This window comes from Musca domestica, unplaced genomic scaffold (genome assembly GCF_030504385.1).
Source record: "Musca domestica strain aabys unplaced genomic scaffold, Musca_domestica.polishedcontigs.V.1.1 27, whole genome shotgun sequence".
Taxonomy (NCBI): Eukaryota; Metazoa; Arthropoda; class Insecta; order Diptera; family Muscidae; genus Musca; species Musca domestica.
The window spans coordinates 242,099-258,160 of NW_026712286.1; the positions used below are offsets into that span (position 1 = coordinate 242,099).

Sequence of the window (16,062 nt, forward strand, 5' to 3'; positions counted from 1 at the left end):
TGTAGTTTTTATTTTTTATTTTATTTTTTTAATTTTCCACGACCTCAATGTGAATATAGCAATTGGAAATATATAATAAATCACTTTTCTTGCAGGAGTAAATAATTTACAGTTTGCTTCTGGCTCCTTTGGCTTTTATATTCAAAAAAGGAGACATCAGTGGAAATAGTTCTTTGCTGGATTTGAATGCAACAACGTCCGAAATTTTAGCATGACGTTTCAATATGTGCTCAACAACTTCTTCGTCTTGCGTTGTTTGTGTCGACACTATGTGAACGGCAAGAACTCTTCGGTCCACGCTATCCGGAGCAATGAATGACTGAAAAAACAATTGATTTTTTTTTTTTTTTTTTGTTATTAAAAGTGTTTTAAAACATACGTTATAGCATTGTAGCAATTCGTCCTTCGTGATGTTACGCAGAATTGCCACTTCAGCTTCATTCCTATCAAAATGGTATTGAGCCAAAGAAATTTCAGAGTAAAACTGTACAAATTGAGAAAAAACGGTTTTCGGTTTTTCAAGTTTCTTTACAGCCAATGCTTCCTTATGTCGCTCGAACTCTTCATCGGACATTTCTTCTATTACATTCTGTAAAAAGCACAGTTATTTTATGCATTCATTTTTACATTTTACGTCTACCTTAAAGTTTGCCAAAAAGGACTCTATACGCTCTTCTACAAATGTTGGGTGTTTTGTAGACTGGACAATAATTCTGATACCGTTTGCACCATTTACTCGCCTTGGCCCGCTGAAAACAATGTACCCTAATTGTTCCTATTTAAAACGAAAGTAGATTACATACATCTTTTCGCCATTTATATGTTACACTGACCTTAGTTCGCAAGCAATCATAGCATGGTTCTGTCAATATCTGCGAAATAAGATTCACCATGTTGTTGCTTCGGTCAGTTTGAGGACCACATTGTAGATATATTTGTGTACAAGAACTCTTATGGTACAGATTGTCCTTTTCAAATAGATAACTATCACCTAAAATTCAAAAATTTACAAATCATCACCGTGATACAACATAACTTACCTGGACACAATTTATATTCTCTTTTAGGAAGCATTTGTCTAGCCAACAAAGGCAACACCTTTGCATTTGTATCTTCCAAACGTTTGTTAACCAAACCTGCTATTTCGAGGGCCTTTTTTTTTGCAACGTTGCCATAAATAAAACACTCGGTGTGTAGGCGGGAAAAGAATTCCTTGGCGTATGTAAGGACCCGCTCATATGTTGCTACTATTAATAGAACAGGAAATTTGAAAAGCTTTTCATATTATAAGTAATCTACTTACGTTCAACGGCGTCCAGCAGTTCATAGTTTGACCAAACGTTTTCTGTTAGCAAGAGGGTTAAGTAGTACATTGAGTGCTGATATGGTTGCTCGGCACTAAAATTCTTCAAATTCCGCTTGTATTCCTCTTTAAGGATATTGAAGCGTTTCTCATTTGCTTGGAAGTCAAATAAATGCTTAAGAAGGTATTCTAAAAGCACCACCTGTTTATCGTTGTAACCTCGAATAGTGACCTAAATAAAATAAATAATCATAAACTACTTAAAAAAATCTGTAAAAAAACTCACTTCAATTCCATTAGACTTATTTCCCACTTGTAATTTCAAGTCGGCTAACTCCGCGTCGTAGAGATATTCATTTAATTGGTCCCTTATAAGAGACACCATAAGATAATTTAAATTACAATTGAGGGGATCCAGATAAGCAATGGGATTTGACATGTCAAACGACATGCATGCTTTCGGCTTGAGGTAAACATTATCCTGCTTGTGCCACACACGCAAAATAGGCGTATCCATAATTATGATTGGATGTTTCGACAGGTCTTTATCGAAAGGTTCCAGTTCATAATCTTCCGGAATGAAAGCATTTGGCTGTGGCAATGCTAAATGTGGATTCAACTCACATGTCTCCCATTTCTGTTTTCAAATACATAAGTTAAGGCATTCATAAAATGTAGTTGTTTTAATTCATCACCTTTATCGTTTCGCTTTCTATTTTGAGAGTTGCATACTTTGTTTGGTAATAGGGTTCCGCTAAAACTGCTTGGTCTTCGTAGCTCTGTCCAATAACAATTACTCTACATTTCGACGGGACAAGTTCATCTAGTAATTTCGTAATTAGGTCTGGCTTCCATTCATCACTGAGATAAGGGGCTGTGAGAACCTCTTCCAATGGATAAACCTTAAAGTTTGAGTTGTCATTTAATAGTTTTCATAGTAAGCAAGCAGTACGTAGGTCTTAATAGTTTACCTGCATGCAAGTCACAACGTTTGTGACCAACTTTTCAGGTTTCTCCTTCTCTTTGAATCCAAAACGCATGCTGTTGATTTTAGCACACTCGTCAAAAATCCATTTCTGAGGTCCAATTTCTCGAAGCATTTTCAAATATTGGAAAACAATATTAATTATATCATCAACGTGATTTGCCCCCTCCGTTGTAAGTGTAATGTGAATTTCAAAAAAGCCAAAACCATGTAGGATGTTCTGATGGCCCGCAAGAAGATCATTGGACCAACCCAATCTACGCAATTCCGACAATATACTCCCTTTGCCTTCGTGGCCAAGCAAGTGAGTCAAGTAACTATCTGGGGCGGTTTTGTAAAGCCTTGTCAGATCGTCTGTTGTAAAGCTGATAGTTAATGAACGCAAGTCCTTTACAGGTACTATCAATACTCGTTGACCATATTGATTATCATCATAAGGCTCCCTGGGCCAAGTTGGCACATCCACATTTTTATTTTCGATTTCAGAGAACTTCTTTAGCACCATTTGTTCAAGCTCGTCAAGGTTATCTAAAATTACAAAAGCAACAAAAATTAAAAATACAAAAGTACATAATTTCGTGCATCACCTTTTCCAATAACAGCCAAACTCATTATATTCGCCGAATACCACTGTTTATGAAATTTGAGTAGTTCATCCCTTACTTCTATGTTTTTCTGCTTCGGAATCTCACACAGAGTGGCTTTGCTTCCACTTCCGAACTTCTTATATGCATGTCCTTCCTTTGCTAAATGCTTATGTACTTGTTTAATACGCCACTCATCGTTGGGCAAATTCTTTTCATGTTCTGAATTGACCTGTTGAAGATGACAGGTGTCATAGCCACCGCAATACATAACAGTTTCTCTTACTCACCGCATTGATTTCGCGCTCGGTCGCACTTGGTGTAAATAACGGAGCTATAAAAAACTGTGCAAACCTATCAAGTGCCCCGTCAAGTTTATCTGGTGCTACGTAGAAATGGTACTTAGTCATTAGAGGATATGTGGCTGCATTGGACGAACCCCCGCTTTGAGACAGATACGTTGTGTAATCGTTTTCATTAGGATACTTTTCAGTACCTAGAAACAGCATGTGTTCGCAAAAGTGGGCTAACCCAGGCAAACTTTCTGGGTCCGACATGTGTCTACAACAACAACATAGAAAGAGACAATTTTAAAGCTACTCATATATGTATAAAAATAAATACAATTGCCTGCAAAGTCGTCGGAATATTATTCTGTATTTCCCAATGCGTAGTTATGTTATTATTTTTTACTTCTTTGCCTCATTTGCAAAATATTAAGAGCCAGTAAGACATCTGGTGTATTTTAAAATACCAAATAGGTTTTCTGTCTTATTTTTGCCCGATCGCCCAATACCCATGATGCTACACTATGCACCTTTTTGTACTTTTAGTGCGCTTACAGTACGAACTTCCCAAGCCCCTGATGTGTAGACCTAAGCTACAACTGCGTAATATTTTATAAACTTAAAGCATCATAACAAAGCCACGTATACAAATTCTCCAACAGCACATCCTTTTCACACACACAAATAAACAAACAATAGCCAGTCTAGCTTCTGTCCTTTGGTCGGGACATAAACACTCACTTAATTATGTAAATATACCTAAGATTTTAATGATTTGCCAACATACCCCACTTGTACAGCTAATGCAGCAGCTGAGACATCCGTTGTTGGATCACTAACAAGCAACACTTTGAGACCATTCTCCAACTGCAAACCCCTGTAATCTCTGTTGTCTTGTTCACTTTTCTCTATGTTTTCTAGCCTATGTACAAAATAATTAACATTAATTGCAATACAAATAGTTTTGTTATATTGGGTACCTCATGATCGGCAAATTCTTCAGTGGACTACCTGACAACGCGTCTGGGGATGAAACAGAACTGGACATATTTCTCACACAGTTTTCAAACGAATAGCTGTATGATGATGACACCACCGATGACACCACAACGAATGAAGCAGCCGGTTGAAATGCAGATAAAGGGAAAACAATTCGATTGCTCACTTGCTCTTTCGTATTAGAAATTTTTGGAAGATCCAAAACTCACATGAAATTCCTTGTTGATAATTGGCGACGTAGGGGAGATACAAAATGTCTAATAAACATTAATATATTAAACTTATTCTCTCAATTTACACATTCAATGCAACCAAAAAATGAAATTGTATAATACGTTTTGCCTTTTTGACATTTATTGCTTTTTGTTTTGTTTAATTTGTTTATACAGTTTTAGCTTGCGTACTGGTTTAGTGCAATGAACGAAGTTAGTGGGTCTGTTCATATACCTGTACTTGCAGTAAAAATTCAAACAATACCGAGGTTTACAAAATGCTTGGTTTGACGGTGTATTCCCATAGAAATATCTGTAGTGATACCTTTAACAAATGATTGCGCCGGAGAAACGTTATACTTCTGTTTTTTACATATTTTCTGACATTTATTGTCTAGAGTTAAGATTCAGAGGGATTTCGAAAAAAACTTCATTAACCGAATGAAAAATTGCAACTGTCACCGAACGAAACATCAAATTTAAAGTGGCGCAAATAGGAAAAATATGAAGGTATTGCCGCAGATCTACCTGCGGATTATTAGTTTCATCAGTTTTATCTATCAGATTGTACCCGATTTCTTTCAATATATATATATATTTTTTTTTAATTAGAAGGATATTCCATAGAGACAAACAATATTTAATGCGTCGTATACGTGCCACCAACATTCACAAAGCAATGATAGAATTTTCGTTATTTCTTTGTTTCGTCGGAAAAAAGAAGGAGAAAAATCAATAAAACACGAAAGTTTAACCAAAACGAATAAAGAAAGCTGAGAAAACAAAAAGACGGCTCGGTTCTGTTCTTTATTGGGTTTAGTTAATAGTATTTTCTGCGAAATCTTGTTTTTAAGCTTTAATCCTACGATATCTCCACAACGTAAGTATAATATTTTTCCAATATATAAAATGGTAGTTAAGATATTAAAAATCATTGTAAATTGCAACAGAAATGAGTCCATTCACACACGCACACACACACATATATATATATATATATATATACTTTTGTCAGGTGCTGCTTTCGATTTCTTTCTTACATTTCTGATTGCAAAAATTACATTCACTTTCAAATGCCGATACAAGATTAAAATAAAATATTAGAAATCAATTGAACACTTCTTTAACGATTGTGTGTGGCGTATTGTGGACTTTTGTCCTCATCAAATGTGCTATTTGCATCGATCCTAGTGAACACACATAAATAATTAATGATAACTTCCACGGTTGTCAAATGTTAGAAGAGCTCTTTGAGATGTCGAGACTCAGTTCTCGAATGTTTTTGTATTTTCAGTCGGTGATAACTCTTTTGGACGAATGCTACCATTTGGATCGTTGTACCATATAAGAATCCGAGGAATCCCGAAGTAAATGGAAACATGGATAACGAGCAACCACATCAGGAACTGGTCAAATGTGTACTTGTTGGTGACACTGCTGTAGGAAAAACACGCCTAATTTGTGCGCGAGCTTGTAATAAGCATGTATCGCTTTCTCAACTCTTGTCGACACACGTTCCCACAGTGTGGGCGATTGATCAGTACCGCATTTACAAAGATGTCCTTGAGAGATCGTGGGAGGTTGTGGATGGCGTGAACGTTTCATTGCGGCTTTGGGATACATTTGGAGATCACGATAAAGATAGGCGATTCGCTTATGGACGGTAAATTAGTATTGTTCGGGGCAACTGCCATTCTAATAAAATGTAAATTAATTTCAGCTCGGACGTCGTACTTTTATGCTTCTCTATAGCTAGCCCTATTTCGCTTCGCAATTGTAAAGCTATGTGGTATCCAGAAATTCGGCGATTTTGCCCTGATGTTCCCGTAATATTGGTAGGATGTAAAAATGACTTACGGTATATGTACCGCGATGAGACTTATTTGTCTTATTTTGGTGAGAGGAGCACCTTTGTAAGGTAAATGAAACATGACTTTTCTCAGAGATATTTAAACAATTTGCTTTTGCTTTTTTAAGAGCTGCTCTGAAAAGCGATTTAGTAATGCCTGACGAAGCTCGTGCCGTGGCAAGGGAGTTGGGCGTTTCTTATTATGAAACTAGTGTCTTTACATATTTCGGAGTAAATGAAGTGTTCGAAAACGCAATTAGATCCGCATTAATTGCTCGACGACAGCAACGATTCTGGATGACAAATCTAAAAAAGGTACAGAAACCCTTATTACAGGCTCCGTTTAGACCACCTAAGCCGCCGCCACCAGAAGTAACAGTAGTCGTTGGAAACTATCGTCAAGATATGTACAATATGTTTCTGGCACAGACTTACACCGATCTCATACTAATAGTGGGTAACACGAAATTTTCTGTGCACAAGTTTATGGTTGCCGCAGCTTCCAATCTTTTCAATCGATTGTTAAGCATTGACATTTCTGATATGGGTGGCCGAAGTAGCAGCGAATCTAGTATGGTGAGTTAGACTGTGTATTTGTAATGTTTGTATTTGTAAATTTTAACATTTTCACAGGTTAGTTCCACTTTTGGAGAAGCTACAACTGCGGATTTTAACGACGATACCGAGTGTTTGATTCGAAACGAGTCGCGCGCACAAAGGTAAATTCAAAATAATGTGAATGATTACTATTTTAATACAAACTTGCAAGTAGGTTACATTTTCCAAATAATAATGAGTCTTAGATTTACAATATGAATGTATTCTGGAGCTTTTGTTTCCTCCTACACATTCACGGTAGCCTTCATGAAGATCGTGGAAGAGTTACATTATTTTCTCTGTTTCCTAATATTTCATTTGTCCCAGCAGAATGTGGGAACAAATAAAGCGTCGATCTAGCTATCAGGCACTGCCTCTGATTGAAGCTAAACGCCCAACTGAGCTTTACAAGGATTTACATCATCCAGTGTTCCAAAATATACGAGTCGTTCAAATAGATAATAACAATGGAATCCAAACTAACCAGACCATTTTAACGCTTACAAAATTGATTACTACACAGGCGTTACATCAATGCCTAAAGTTTATATACACCGGCACAATAGATTTATATAGTGTAGAGGTACTGACCTTTTCCATTATAATGTGCAAAAACATTTTTTACACATTGAACTTCTTGTGTGTTTAGGATATAAAACAGGCAGCAGAACTATTAGAGTTGTCACAATTAACCAATTTCCTGTCGAAGCCTCCAAATGCCTTGACTGGCGAAGAACCAAACTCACATGTCTGTTTGGTAATTATTCTGTCCGATAGCATGTGTTTTCGTAAGAATAATTAAGCGTGTTTTTAAAACTACTCTCTTAAGGTATTAAAAGAAAACATGGAAAAGCACTGTTCGGGCGATGGTCTGTTTACAGATATTACGTTTGAGTTGGACGAGGGGCAAATGAAAGCACACAGAGCTGTTCTAGTTTCTCGTTGCGATGTGATGAGGGCAATGCTAGCGGGAGATTTTCGCGAAGCCCATTCGAGTGTGGTAAGCGAAGACCCATACAAATAAACGACACTTGCAAACCGTTTCTCTCTCATTACAGATCATTTTTCCCGGTGTAACACTATATACATTCCATAAATTACTCTGCTATTTATATACCGATGAAATACCGCATATCTCTGCTGTGAAATGTCTTAATCTGTTGGAATTAGCCAATCGACTGTGCCTGCCCCGTTTATTAAATTTGGTGGAATGTCGTGTTATCGAGGACTTGACGATGATTTCTCAAAATGAAACAAATCAAACAGTCGATCATTGCTTAAAACTGTTGGAGCCAGTAAAGGTATTAGATTCCAAGCTAATTCGATTTGCAAGTAGTGGGTTTGTTTCCAACAAAGTTTTTGTTTGCTTATAGCTTCATAACGCACACCAACTGGCGGAGTGGTGCATGTCATATTTGTGTGTAAACTACAATATTATTTGCAAGTATTCAATTAAAGGACTCCGAGCTCTGCACCAAGAGAACCAGGACTATTTGCGTGAACACCGGTGGCCTCCAGTGTGGTATTTAAAGGACTATGACTACTATCAACGTTGTATAAATGAAATGAACAAAGAAATCAAAAATTCCCGACGAGACTCCCGCAGTGACGATGAAGGTTGTCTTTGTTTTACTGGTGGTGAGTAATGAAAATGTGTGAGTAGGAATCATGTGTAGTCTAGAACCATTAACATTTGAATAGTATTTGTTCGTTGTTTCGTAAATAAATATTTTATTTTGTTACCGCTCATTGTAAAACAGTCAAATGAAAACTAACAAAAATTCCAAAAACAGGTGAAAATACTTAGTCAACTTATCAGCATACATACTACTGTTTTACTCGGCTAAATTTGTCTTGTAAAAAGTAGTGTTTTCTAAAATTAACCTGCACGGTTTGCTACTTTTCGACAAGGGGAACGGTTTCTAGTCATACCTTGCAAAAATGGTAAAAGTATTAGACTCTTACGCTTAAATAACCCAAGCTACTGTGTCCAAATTATAGCACGACTTATAAAATCAAACGATGATATTTAGCTACCAGTAGTTGCACGGAATACAGCAGAAACAAAACCACCACCCTTGGTTTGACCATAGTCCAAATAAGTGTAATATTCTTTCCCCATCAGAATGTGCCAGGAGTGAATTCTAATAAATACATGTAGCCTAAGACCATATTCAACTCATTCCCTCATTCGTATGGAAGCCATGGCGGCAAATAGACCTTGGTCTATATCTTCAAGCTATTAAAATAAATATGAAAATAAATACCGAGTATCGTATTTAAAACACTGTGCGACTCAAGATTTAATATTTTCTATCAAACTGATAATCTTTTTAAGGGTTGGGCATATTGCACTAAATTTTTAGTGCACTAAGAATTAAATATTTACCACTAAAGGGTTAGTGGTAGTGAAAAATAAATTGCACTACCACTAACCCTTTAGTGATATTTAAAAAAAATTGCACTACCACTAACCCTTTAGTGATATATAGCATTTTCAGATTAAATGAAACCTTTTGCAATTCAAATGAAACTTTTTGCAGCGGAAATGAAACCTTTTGCAGTGGAATTGAAACCTTTTGCAGTGGAAATGAAACCTTTTGCAGCGGAAATGAAACCTTTTGCAACCGAAATGAAACCATTTGCAACCGAAATGAAACTTTTTGCAAATCAAATGAAACTTTTAGATTTATAGAAGGAAAAATAACAAAACATTTTTATTTTTAGTAGTTTTTAAATTAAATCAATTAATTATAACTAATATATTGACAAAGAGGATTTTTTATTGATTATAAATATCTACATTTATTTATATTATTTCTTACATTTTCAATTATTGTAATAACAAATGGTTCTTTATTGATTTGATATAAAATGCTTCCATATTATTAAATTCCAAATGCTTAACGCTAAAAAAAGAAATTTAAACAAATTTTGGCCATACCATACCTATGCCAGGACTGAAATGTGAAATTAAGCTTTACCACAATTTTTTGTAGTTATAGTATACTATTAATCTTACCTAATAAAGGATTCCCGCTTCGCAGCTTTATTGATTATGGAGATAGAGCAGTCGAGATTTCAATAGACAGATAAGTGGAAATCATTAAATCAACTATGATCATGATTGCATATACTGTATGGGATCTACGACGAATATTTAGAGGCGTTATAAACCGAATGACAAATTTAATATATCCTCCTTTCCATGGAGGAGATTATAAAAGATACCTAATTCGGGTCGTTAAAAAAATACCTTGAAAAACTTTTTTCAATCTTTCTGCATCTACACTTGTGTTTTATGGAAGCTTTAAGAAAAAATTTTATAAAAACATAAATATTAATAATCAATAAAAATTCCTCTTTAACTATATGTTAGTTATAATTAGTTGATTTAATATTAAACCTACTAAAAATAAAAATGTTTTGTTATTTTTCCTTCTTAAAATCTAAAAGTTTCATTTGATTTGCAAAAAGTTTCATTTCGGTTGCATATGGTTTCATTTCGGTTACAAAAGGTTTCATTCCCGCTGCAAAAGGTTTCATTTCCACTGCAAAAGGTTTCATTTCCACTGCAAAAGGTTTCAATTCCACTGCAAAAGGTTTCATTCCCGCTGCAAAAAGTTTCATTTGAATTGCAAAAGGGTTCATTTAATCTGAAAATGCTATATAAAAAAAATTGCACTACCACTAAATTTTAGTGGTAGTGAAATTTTAATAGGACTACCACTAAATTTAGTGATTTTAAAAAAAAAAATTTGCACTACCACTAAATTTTAGTGAAGCCAAAAAAACACTATGTATATAAGTATTATACCAGCTATAATGAAGTTTATTGAAATGAGTAGGGAACAACAATCCAGAATATATAGTACATATTCATAAAATTTGATTACTTTTCTAAATAGCACTAATTTAGTGCTATTTTTTATGAAATACCACTAATTTAGTGCAAGTTTTTTTAAATACCACTAAATTTAGTGGTAGTGCTATTGAAATTTCACTACCACTAAGATTTAGTGGTAGTGGAATTTTTTTTTAAATATCATTAAAGGGTTAGTGGTAGTGCAATTTATTTTTCAATTAAAATTAATTAAATTAAAAATTGCACTACCACTAAATGAACAGTGATAGTGAAATTATTAGTGCACTAAAAATACAGTGCATTATGCCCATCTCTGATATCTATTGCATGTAATAAGCCCTCACAACAATACAATCCTCTGAAACTGAGCTTGTAATTTTGTAAATTTTAGTTCTAACGAAAACAATTGATTTTAACTGATCATTTGTACATACTTTATATTTTTGTAATACATTGAAGTGCATTTTAGCCATGTATTATATCAGAATTTAGATCGCAGTCTTAACACATTACAATGGCCTCTTATTTATTGAATAAATTGAAAAATATATATGTCTTTTTTAACGTGTATCTCGGGAGTCTAGATAGCACTGCAATTCTGGATATGGTAATCTTCAAGCTTGTATTATTAGAATAAAATCATCTCACTACATTGATCATTTCTCTTTGATTATTAATATGAACTTTTCGAAAAAGTAATTTCTTGGATGCTAGGAAAACCAAAACCCCAAAGGATGTCTTCTGGAAATGGAAGTGAAAATGCGAATGAGACACAGATTCTCAACAGCTCTGGAATTTCAATGAATCATATTGATTTGGAGGCCGACATGGACTTGAATCTCTGACATCCAGCCTTGGGGCATAGGCGGTAAGTTATATGAATCTGCTTTTGAAATGCTCCAACTAATCTAGTATTTAATTGTTTTAGATCGCTACGTTTCATCGTCATTTTGCCCGTATTGATTTGCTTCATATGTACTATTTTGAGTATTTTAATACTCTTTCAAATTTACACGTAACGCTGGAAATGGAGGGAGAGATGAATACGGAAATAGGAAATTTGGCTGCAAGACAATTTGGACCATTTCTGTAGTAGGAACAGCCGAGTTATTTTTTAGACTCAACAATATTTTCTATGTTAATCAGTTATTGTATAAGAAAAAGGCAAGCATTTTAACCGCTTCAAACATTAAATTGCGAAATAGGGAACTTTTGTCTAGCCATTAGCTCTTAGCTTAAGCATTTACTAATAGTAGTTAGTAAGTAAGTAGAAGACACTCATAAAACCAACAATATTTGTTTCTTACTTTGCAAAAATAATTTGTATTCAGTTTTCTACTAGAGAAACACCCGACTGAAGGAATTATGTACATAAGCTACAAATATCACAGTTTTATGGTGTGACATTTGAGCATTAGTTAAACGATTCTTTGGATTTAAGTGATGCATGGCAATCTATGACAATGTTGAAGGTTCAATATGTTCTATGGTCTATTCGATTATATAATATCACATTATAGTTGCAATATCAACAATACACATGTAAATACGTTTTTAACAATGCTATAATATAATGGATCATCTAATAACTGATAATATAACTGCCACTGTACAATCGCCGTTTTGGAAAAAAGAGTTAATTCATCTAATACGTCGGTTTTAACAAGGTAAGTGAGGTAGGTATCGAAATTTATGACAAAGTTGGTAGAAACATACTCAGAAATACCTATCCAAATAATTTTGGAGGGCCAAACTGGGCGGCATTTTCTAGAAAGCAAGCCGCACTTTTTATGTCTTTATCATAAACAGGTTCAATGTGGCAGACATACGCCGGGTCCTAATTATTCAAAAATTAAATTCTAATAGAAAAGTGGTTTTCACTGGGCTATTCGTTTATTGAGATTTAATAATTGAACCATACGATTTTAATATCGCGCATATGTATGTACAGCCACTGTAGAACATAGTGTATTCAGGTGATTAATCAAGTCCAATTAAATAAGATCACACAGGAGGCGAAATCAGGCAAATGCAAAACGTTTTATTGGGAGAAATCCAAAAAAATATGAAATGAAAATTCTATAAAGAACTTATTTTCCCTTCATACAAATGATCATACAACAAGAACCAGTCCGTGTTTATATGATTTGGAGGTGAAGCATCGTTTTGAATCATATAGGAAGCTCTTGTACATATTTTCAAATTCTTTGGAAATTAATATTCATATTTTCTGTTCAAAGTTTGTGAGTTTTGGTATGATAATAAACCATTTTGAACGCCAATGCAATACCCACAAAACTTCATAAGTTTTTTGTTCTACTATAGTTTTTTTTATTAACAAGCCTCTGTTATAGGCGGTGCCTCTACACATTTTTATGTCCATATTTACTATGATGAATTTTATCTAGTCTTTACCATTTCATGTCTTGGCTTGTGTATAATTGTTACCATTCCATTTATTACATATACCTTGAGCACCTTGTGTGTGAAGTTATAAAATTTGCCTATGAGGGGCATTGAAGGATTTATTACATATAGTTGGTGAACCTTTTATTTGCAGAATTTACAAACATTTTCAGGTCGCAAAATTTCTGAGGGCTCTTTTTAAAGGAATATATTTTCAAACAAAGAACAAATTAAATTAATTCTTTTTTAAACATTTGCGTCCATTTTTACAAGTAGTATTTATTTACGCATTTCACCCTGAATATGTTCTTTCGTTTCTAATTAAATGTTATTGAAAGTCTTTGAGAATTCATATTGGTTTGTAATAAAATCTATATACATGCCACTGTCCATAAATATTTAACATTCGATGTCACCTCGTTATAATTTATATATGTGTGCATAATATACCGTGTGTTTCAAATAGTGGCTTCACTAACGCTGAAGCTATTGGCAGGTGTTTTTTGTTCTACTTCTAGTTCATCTAACATCGCTATAAGTTCAGCATCACTTATTTCTATTTTCTGTGGTTGCGTTATTTGAGAGTCATTCGCTGGAGCTTTGCCTGGTATAATGGGCGAAGATGCAGCAGCCTGATCTGCAAACAGCCCCTTTAGTTCGCGTTCTAATTCGTCCTCTTCTTCCGTAGAGAGACATTCAGAGGTGCTTGTCTTAGCAATAATTTCTTGTAGGTCAGAATTAGTATCTATTGTTTCACGCAAATCTGAAACAATTTCTTCGACATTATCATATGTTAGGTTGGACGATTTTAGAATTTCTTGCAAAGCCTTCGTTCCATATTTATACGCGTCCAAAATCACTCCATTATGTTTAGCATCATCTAAGTTGGACATGAGCGATTCTATGTTATGTAAAGCATCGCTGCGTTTTGCTAAAACGAAATTTGCATAAAAAAAGAGCAAATTATATTTCAATTTTTTTTAAGTTTTCACGAAATTACCATGACTTTTTTCAAGAAGATGCTTTTTGCGCAGATAGGTCTTTGCTAATAATCGCTTATTTTCCTTAATGTATTGACGAGCTTTTTCTTCGTTCTCAGCAACCTGAAATTCCAAGTTCTCAAGTTGTTTCAGCAATAATTGCCTTGTTGTATGGAGATTGTGCAAGCCAATATCCGACTCGTTTATAATTACAGAGGGATGTGATGCGGCTAAAAAAAAATAAATGTAATATTAGCACGGCATGTTTGAGAATCAGATTTCAATACTTGCAAGGTATTTTCACCAAATGTATAATCTGATTATTATTTCCATCGACATTTTGTCGGTAATGTAATCCTATCTTATTCTGGCAGGACAAAGTTTGTAAACATAGGACTAAGCAATCTTCCGACATTTTTGTCGAGGCAAAAATGCTATTTTTCAGTTCCTCATAGCAAAAAATGGCACCAGAGAAAGGAGGATTCTCGAAAATCGCTTGCAAATCTTTGCAGTATTTCTAAGAAGCAGAAGCAAGTATTAAAATCCACATAAGCTTTGTCCAATGAGAATCGTATGTATTACTTTCATTGCAGTAAGGTGCACAAACATGTGATCCTGTTGCGCTGAATTCGGAGACAGAACAGCGTTTTTAATTTTATGCAACGGGTTTTTCCAAAACCTGAGCACGGCCCAACCAGTCCAGCCGTTTGAGGGGTCGTACTCGTACTCGAGGCGAGGTCGTATAAGTCCACTTCGCTGCATTTCGCCAATCACTGTGTCTAGGCAAGAAGGAACTCTTTGTCCAATTGAAAATGTCTGAAGCAACTCATATTTGGAAAATGTCGACGTTCCCCTATGCAGACAGAATTCTAAAATGATGTCTTTCCAAAATTTCATTTTCGAATCGTAATTTTCAGGATTAACACTGCGTTCCCTAAAAGGAGCATATAATGCTTGAGCTCTCAGTTCGTCATTAAGAACGGCAGGCAGTTGAAACTGTTTTGGAGATTTAGCCCCCTGTGATTTGGAGGATACACTGCTCATTGTGTCGTAGCTGCGAACTCGTTCTAATCCCAAGTTAAGGTTTCCAATGGACCCAATATGGTCGGTCGTCGTGTTATTTGTGTAGACGTCCCAACGAAACAACAAAGAAGGCAAACAGGTAAGGCCCGATAAAAAACGAACCGAAAGTAAAATCACCGATAACTCTGTTGTTTACGAATGAGAACAACACAATCAGCCATTCATTACCCGAGAACACGGTCGCATCGACACAGCTGCTGGGACAACTAACTGTCAAACCAATTTGGAATTGAAGAATTTAAAAGAAAAATTATTGACATTTGTAAAATTTGTTGAAAAATGCACGCATTAACAAAAAACTGAATGAGGGGTCGACATTTCTTTTCAAAATTGTGTTCTATGTTTCTCCAAAAACTGATTTCGCTACAAAAAGTGTAATAGGTGTCCATACATACATACATTAGTTGTGTTCCAGTACTTTTTTAGTAGTAAAACTAGCAGAAGAGAGAACAGTTCGAAATGTCATTCTCAATTAGGTGTGCTCAAAAAATAAGGGAACGGAAAATTAGCAGAAATGCGATAAAATGTCAAAATTCAAAATTCCAAGAGTAAACAGTCCAAATCGGACTGGTGAAACCTTACTGAAACGGACGCCAAAATTTAAAAAAAATTAGTATTGAAGACGATACGTTAAAATTAATAATCTATAATAATAATTAATAATCTGATTCATCATTCAGCCAGTCCTCTTCACTACTGGAATCATCCAAAAGTGCTCCATATTTTCTCTTTTTGTTTTTTTTTGCACTACAAATATTTATATAATATTTCTTTATTTTTGTTATGACGCGGGAACATTGAAATGTATCAATACATTTTTCAACCTTGTTAGCCCTGCCAATTAAATGTCAAATTCACAATTTGCACATTTCTGCTCGGCCAAATTCATGTAGCTAAAACAAGCAGAAATGT

At 34.8% G+C, this 16,062-nt stretch overlaps 3 protein-coding genes across 7 annotated transcripts; 1 reads left to right on the forward strand and 2 right to left on the reverse strand.

Annotated features, from left to right (window-relative positions):
* LOC131803117 (insulin-degrading enzyme-like) lies at nucleotides 1–4,498 on the reverse strand. 2 transcript variants are annotated; one of them, XM_059124152.1, is made up of 14 exons: nucleotides 4,368–4,498; nucleotides 4,140–4,235; nucleotides 3,947–4,081; nucleotides 3,163–3,433; nucleotides 2,876–3,104; nucleotides 2,275–2,816; nucleotides 1,999–2,205; nucleotides 1,590–1,940; nucleotides 1,304–1,535; nucleotides 1,041–1,247; nucleotides 834–991; nucleotides 641–775; nucleotides 380–589; nucleotides 1–319 (listed from the first exon to the last, which is right to left on the reverse strand). In XM_059124152.1, exons 1-14 carry the CDS (start codon nucleotides 4,424–4,426, stop codon nucleotides 107–109), a joined length of 3,045 nt encoding a protein of 1,014 aa, XP_058980135.1. In that variant the 5' UTR covers nucleotides 4,427–4,498; the 3' UTR covers nucleotides 1–106. The 2 variants fall into 2 exon arrangements, with proteins under 2 accessions (XP_058980135.1, XP_058980136.1); XM_059124153.1 differs by lacking the exon at nucleotides 4,368–4,498 and having other exon boundaries at nucleotides 4,140–4,330.
* Nucleotides 4,499–4,995: 497 nt separating this feature from the next.
* On the forward strand, nucleotides 4,996–12,298 carry LOC131803118 (rho-related BTB domain-containing protein 2-like). 4 transcript variants are annotated; one of them, XM_059124157.1, is made up of 12 exons: nucleotides 4,996–5,250; nucleotides 5,665–6,033; nucleotides 6,091–6,288; nucleotides 6,348–6,795; nucleotides 6,853–6,938; nucleotides 7,147–7,399; nucleotides 7,466–7,573; nucleotides 7,646–7,816; nucleotides 7,875–8,117; nucleotides 8,190–8,454; nucleotides 11,396–11,549; nucleotides 11,610–12,298. In XM_059124157.1, the coding sequence occupies exons 2-11, from the start codon at nucleotides 5,750–5,752 to the stop codon at nucleotides 11,524–11,526; spliced, it is 2,187 nt and encodes a 728-aa protein (XP_058980140.1). In that variant the 5' UTR covers nucleotides 4,996–5,250; nucleotides 5,665–5,749; the 3' UTR covers nucleotides 11,527–11,549; nucleotides 11,610–12,298. The 4 variants fall into 4 exon arrangements, with proteins under 4 accessions (XP_058980140.1, XP_058980138.1, XP_058980137.1 ...); XM_059124155.1 differs by having other exon boundaries at nucleotides 4,997–5,250; nucleotides 5,640–6,033; nucleotides 11,378–11,549; XM_059124154.1 differs by having other exon boundaries at nucleotides 4,997–5,250; nucleotides 11,378–11,549.
* A 1,028-nt stretch (nucleotides 12,299–13,326) lies between these two features.
* On the reverse strand, nucleotides 13,327–15,301 carry LOC131803119 (charged multivesicular body protein 7-like). The gene is made up of 4 exons (XM_059124158.1): nucleotides 14,650–15,301; nucleotides 14,359–14,584; nucleotides 14,088–14,297; nucleotides 13,327–14,018 (listed from the first exon to the last, which is right to left on the reverse strand). Exons 1-4 carry the CDS (start codon nucleotides 15,109–15,111, stop codon nucleotides 13,546–13,548), a joined length of 1,371 nt encoding a protein of 456 aa, XP_058980141.1. The 5' UTR covers nucleotides 15,112–15,301; the 3' UTR covers nucleotides 13,327–13,545.
* Nucleotides 15,302–16,062: the final 761 nt, after the last annotated feature.